The following is a 6,000-nucleotide window of genomic DNA, read 5'->3' on the forward strand; positions in this document are numbered from 1 at the left end:
GGCATCACTGACTTTCCAGCTTATCAGCAGGGATGATAGCAACGTAAAACAAAGACCAATAACTGATCAGGACCTTCTCATGAAATGAATAACAAAGGTTAGTGAAAATTAAAAAGGAATAAGAAGGGACTAAAAGCTATTTCAGGTTTGCTCCACGCTGCTCCAACTTACAGACAGCACACTGGCAGGAGCCGAACCTCTTTCCAGGCTACAGACAGCACTGACTCAACATCCCCATCCACAGCCACAGCTTTCCTAAGGACCTGCACACTGCCAACAGCACCTGCAGGCAGGGCTGAAGCCACCATCTCAGGAGCCTGGCAAAGGCAAAAGGTCTCAGGCTAAATATGCAAACAGAAGAGGTGTGCTTCATTTCTTTTGTCCAGAGTAGATTTAAAATGAAATGTATCTTAAAGTGTAACATTATGAAAAACAACGTCCTCTGCATTTCACAGTTCTGTTTAATTTCATTTTGAACTACACTGATATTTGTTTCTTGGTCACTTCAAATCAGATCCTGTACCCATGTGAGCCCACACACATTTATGCCAGCAAATAACAGAGAGGTGGCACCACAGAAGATGACAGTGGCAGGATTGCGCGTCTAAACCTATCAAAACTGACTGACAGAACGTGATTTGTGTTTTTCTAAGCTAGTGGAATTACCTTATACAAGACCCAAATAAAATCTAAATCTACACAACCACAACCTGGATTGGTAACATTTGAGCAGTTACAAACTTGTCGACAGAAGTACCCATAGAAACAATATACTGTGGAAGGGAAAGAAAGATGATGATAAAGCTCAGCTGAAGGCTCAGCAGCAAGTAGATTTGCTTCAGTGCATTCTGAGCGACTCTGACGGCCTTTGTCCGGCTATGCAGTGATTAAATACTCACAACTGATAGCTGACTCCATGTTGACCTCAGGGGCTTATAGGGAAAAACAACCTTTTCATCTGATTTCTGCTCTCGGGGCTCCGACTCCTCATCAGAATCGTTGTCCAGAGCTTTTTCTTTGTAGTTCTGATATAACACAGCGTTTTCTATAAAACAATAACGATATGCCATTAATTGCTATAAGGTTATTTAGCTGCTTTTCATAAAAAATAAGCTGCACTTAAACAATGAACGAAATGAAAATGTCACTGTGCTGTTCACAAACTCCAAAAGACAGAGATTGCATCTTATTCAGGATGGACAATGGGGCAGTACAGTAACAATGGATCACTGTAACGCTACCAAAAAAGATCCACACTGACTGCATTAAGGAACAGATGTGTCCTTTGTCAAGAAAAAAACAGAAAACAATTTTTTGTCCTTGGTTTGCTGTATGACGTTTCATAATTAGCCAGCAATTAAAACACAGAAGGAGCTGTCAGCAGAGCGGTCACCAATCCGGAGGTCTGCCTATTTTCATCAGAAAGGCCATTGTAAATCCAACACCCATTCCCACTTTTACCCCATCAGCTTTAATACCGCCTTCCCACCTCACCAAGAGAAGGAAAGGACTCCGGCTTCAGAAATCTCAAGGCAGAACTATTCCGAACAGAAACTTCAAAGGTTGCCTGAATAAGAATAGAGCCTATGAATTTTAAAACAAGATACCCTCTAACTGCTTCAGTAATGCCCATCAGTAACGAGGCAATGGGCAGCACGCCCCCGGCCCCTCCCAACCTCCCTGGTCGCCTTTTCAGAAGCACTCAGGAAAGGACAGAGAGCTTTAAGAGCTGAGTAACGTACAGAGACCGCACCGACACGGAGCTCCGGGGGGGGCGGCAGGAAGGGCAGCCCAGCAGGCCGGGGGGGCACACCTGCAGCAATCAGCCCCCACCCCACGGGGTGCGCTCTGCCCCTCGCCAGGCACTGCACCGGGCTCAGCCCTCTGTGTTCCTTGGAACGCATCTGTGTGATCTGTATGCTCTGAAGACAGGAAATCCCTTACAATAACTGCATTCTGAGAGGCACTACAGAATCCAGGGAAAGTAATTAGAAGACAATGCATGAAAAGATGAAAATAAGAAACAGACAGAGAGCTGCAAACAGAACACAGCACAAAGTTTGGAAGACAGAGCAGGAGGAAAGGGAAGGTAAGGCAGCAGCGGAGATGTCCTCGGGCGGCATTAAGCAGGGCAAGGGAGGCAGCAGCCGCTGTGTGACAGCAGTTTCACTGTGACAGCCACAGCTCTGCTGCCGGGCAAAAAGTTCTTTGTGCTGAATGCTGGGAAAAGCAGCAAACCTGACACAGCCCTGAACCACTGAGTGACACGGGAGGGCAGATACACGGGCAGCTTTTCTGACCCTGAAATTTGAAGCCCAGGTAGCAGAAAAAGTAAAGGATTTACAGTCAAGGGATTCACCGCAGCGCAACCAGCATTCCGTTCACAATGGAAAGGGGGGAAAGCTGCATTAACCTTCAACTTTCAGAGTAACAACCCAGGCATTTGTTGCAAGTGCTGACCCTGAGGCTGACCCACGGGAGCTGCGTCTGCCGGCTGGAAGAGCAGCCTCAGCTACACCTCCTCTGCGGGTCTGCTGAGGCTGAGACACATCAACCAGTACTCCTTTTAAGAGGAACAGGAGCTGAAGTTGAGAAGAAATTCTTCAAACAAAATGCATTTGTAACCCACAGTTCCATATTCTTTCAAGCATCCACTGAAGTACAGCTAGTGCCAGAACTATGGTTCCACATTATAGAGAATTTATTGACAAGGAAGGTATTTGGTGTAATCAAGTGATAATTAACTGTGCAAATGATGCTTAAGTTCATTTTGCTTGTTATTAAGCACCTCTTAATGTACAGAAAAAGGCTTACCTTCCCCATCAAACGTCCCTTGTCCTTTCAGCGTTTTCTTCTAATAGTTTTAAAAGGAAAGAGACATAAACACATTAAAGAAAGCAAAATGACCACCAGTAACAAGAACTGCATTCCGTACTTAAGTACCAACTGAGCAGGACCTACTGCAGAAACCTCTCCTGTCAGACACGTGGCCATGAATACAGCTGTTTCATCACAGAAAGTGAAGGGCTGCTCTGGACTTTCCCACTCTCACACACTGTTTATATACTTTTGTCCCCAATGTTTTGTTTTCCTCCCACTTCCAAAGCATTACACGCATTACCACAAGAGCTCCCTCAGCTCATAACTCAGCTCAGAGTCCCGGGGCTCCCCAGGAGACACCAGGCTCCGTCTGAGCCGTGCGGAGCTCCCCACACTGCAGAGAGCCACACCAAGACTTTCATAAACAAGAATTTTGAGAACCAAAACAAAGCCGTGAAACAGAAGGGCTGCTGTGCTGCTGTAAGGCCCACGAAGGCGGTTTTTATAGGAAAGTGCTACTGGCAAAAGATGTGTGTGTGCAGTCGGGCAATGTCACAGCATCCCGCCTCAAACTCCGTTCCCTGCTGCGGGGGTCAAAGCACTGCAGCACAGCTCCAGCCATCCCCCCTGCAGGAGCAGCTCCCATCCACCTCTGCTTCCCCACTGCTTCCCCACCGCTCCCACCTTCACAGGAGCTTCCAAAACCGTAATCTTTAATTTGGCAAAACCTGTCACAAAGCTGCTAAGTATTTCAGCAGCTCCAAACCAGCCCTCTGCATGGATCTACTGCCCGCTTCCACAACGCTGCACAAATCTACCACTAGGTTAAAAAGAAGTACCAAACCGTACTGAAAAATGAGCTACAAGGTTATAGCAGTGTGATGTTTGAGAACTATTTAAATAAGGCTCAATAATATAACTTCACCACATTAACATTCTACGTAAATCCACCCCTCCTAGGGCTCTTCAGGAATTAACACTGGGCACTCTGCTCCATTAGAAGTCACGCTCTGATTGTTTTAAAAGCATTTAAAATAGTGCCTCCGAGCGGGGTGGAGGTTTCTCTTTCTGTCAGTCTATCTGCTCCAGCAACCAGAGCCAAACAAAACCAGCGGGCCTCTTTCTTCCCATTTACTGCTTCCTGGATGCAGGTTCTGAAGCATCGCTGAACTGCAACACAGAACCTGCAGGGCTGGGGCAGCCCATCGGCACCATGCTGGCAGCACACGCTGGGAGCCGCCCGGAGGGTCCCTGCTGCTGCTGCTGCTGCTGCTGCTTTGGAAGCACCACTTTAAGCCATTTGTGGAACCCATCAGCGACTACAAAGAGGCTTTAGTAGCAAAAAGGAAACTGGAAATAAACGAGCACTTACAGAAGTGACAGACAAGTTGTGCCGGTGTAACCTGCAGCACCCAAACCAACGCACCGCCACACAGCACCATTACCTTTGTCCTCCCCAGGCTGGAAAACTTCTCTTTATCTTCAACAACGGCCTTCAGTATGGGCTGAGACATTCTGTTTTTCTTCTTAAAGTTAGCAGAGCCGTCGAGGTCGATGCCGCTCACCACAGCCCGGCGGTAGGAGGTGGAGCGCAGGCCGCGCCGCAGCACGCCCGGGCTGTCCGGCTCACCCTCGGTTTCCTCATCGGCGCCCAGCAGCACCCCGGGGCTCTCCACCATGCTGCGCGCCTTCAGCACCCGCCGGCCGGCATCCGCGCCGTGCGCGCCGCCCTTGTGGGCCGCCTTGCTGTCGGACGCCAGGCTGCGGGGGATGATCTGCTGCGTGCCCACCTTCAGCGCGGCGGGGCTGTGGGTGCTCAGCGTGACGGCGGGCTGCTCGGGGAGCGGGGCCGGGGGAGCGACGCCTCGCTCCGGGGACATGGCCCGGGAGATGCCCTCAGGCCCCGCCGGCCCCCGCTCGGCTTCTCCTCGAGCCCCTCGGGGCTGCGGGCCGCCGGGCGCGGGGAAAGCGCCGTTAGCGACGAAGCCGAGGGACGCGCTGGAGAGCAGCGCCAGCAGCCCGGCGGGCGGCTCGGAGCCCACGCGGGCGGGGAGGCGCGGGGAACCCCCCCGGGGCGCGGCGCTGACGGTGGCCGCGGGCTGCGCGAGGGTGAAGGCGCACCTGTCCTCCACCGGGAAGTCGGTGACGAGCAGCCCGCCGGGGCTCTGGTAGGACTGCGGCCGGGGTTTGCCGCGCGGCCGCGCAGCGCCTCTCCTCTTCCCCAGCGCCCCGCCGCCCGCGTCCATCGCCGCTTCCCCCGAGGCGGAAGCGCCGCGTCCCGCCCCGCGGATCGGCCCTCCGAGCGCCGCAACCCCGTGCCGGGACAGGGAAGGGGGGGGGGGGGAAGGTGGAGGAGGAGGAGCCGCCCCGGCTCGCTCGCAGCCCGCGGCCTCACCTCCGCGCGGCGCCGCCGGGGCCCGAGCGCGGCCGCCTCCCGCCCCGCAGGTACCGCTGCCCGCGCCCCGCACGGCTCCACCAAAGCGAGGTCGCGCCTCGCCGTTAACGTGAGAACGCGTCCCCGTGGGCTGCCGGGTGACGGCCACGCGCAGAGCGGCCCCGAGGGATCGGCCCGCGGCACGAGGCTTCCCCGCGCTCGGCCCGAGCCAGCAGCACGGCGGGCGCCCCGGAGCGCGCGGCACTGCGCGGCGATCGCGGCCCCTTTCCGTGTACGCTCCCCGCACTGCCCGTCAGCCCCCCGCAGGTGCGTGTGAGCGGCGACGCAGCTGGGCGTCCCCTCCTTGCGCGGCACACCTGCCGGGGATGCAGCACGGGAACGGCCCATTGCCCGAGGACGCCCAGGGCCGGGCCTGGGCTGCTCTGCACGCGCAGTGCCACAAAACACGGCGCCGTCCGCGCTGCCTTCGCCGCCCTCCGCATTCGCATCTAAGCGAGCTTCAGGAAACTGCGAGCGGCCCAGGGCAGCTGAGGCTCTGTCACGCCGAGTACCCCCGCTGCCCCCACCTGCAAGGCACAGCCTTGCTTTCTCCAGATTTCAGCCCCAAAGGAGCAGCGCTGCAGTGCAGCCCTATGGCCACGCTGCCGCAGAGCAGCCCCAGCAGAGCAGCCCCAGCAGAGCAGCCCCAGCAGAGCAGCCCCAGCAGAGCAGCCCCAGCAGAGCACTGCGGGGGGACGTGTGGCACAGGGGGCACTGCCAGCCCCGGGGTCAGCAGTGCACAAACG

General features: G+C 54.9%; 1 protein-coding gene across 1 annotated transcript in view; it reads right to left on the reverse strand.

The window, feature by feature from the left end:
- The window catches only part of ARHGEF26 (Rho guanine nucleotide exchange factor 26), a 42,338-nt gene extending 37,254 nt beyond the window's left edge, over positions 1-5,084 (reverse strand). The window contains exons 1-3 of the mRNA XM_426718.8: positions 4,266-5,084; positions 2,815-2,854; positions 900-1,045 (exon numbers count right to left, since the gene is read on the reverse strand). Of these exons, the coding sequence (XP_426718.6) occupies positions 900-1,045; positions 2,815-2,854; positions 4,266-5,066 (987 nt within the window). The 5' untranslated portion in view covers positions 5,067-5,084. The remainder of the gene's footprint in view (positions 1-899; positions 1,046-2,814; positions 2,855-4,265) is intronic.
- Between the last annotated feature and the right edge of the window lie 916 nt (positions 5,085-6,000).

This window comes from Gallus gallus, chromosome 9, assembly GCF_016699485.2.
Source record: "Gallus gallus isolate bGalGal1 chromosome 9, bGalGal1.mat.broiler.GRCg7b, whole genome shotgun sequence".
Lineage (NCBI taxonomy): Eukaryota > Metazoa > Chordata > Aves > Galliformes > Phasianidae > Gallus > Gallus gallus.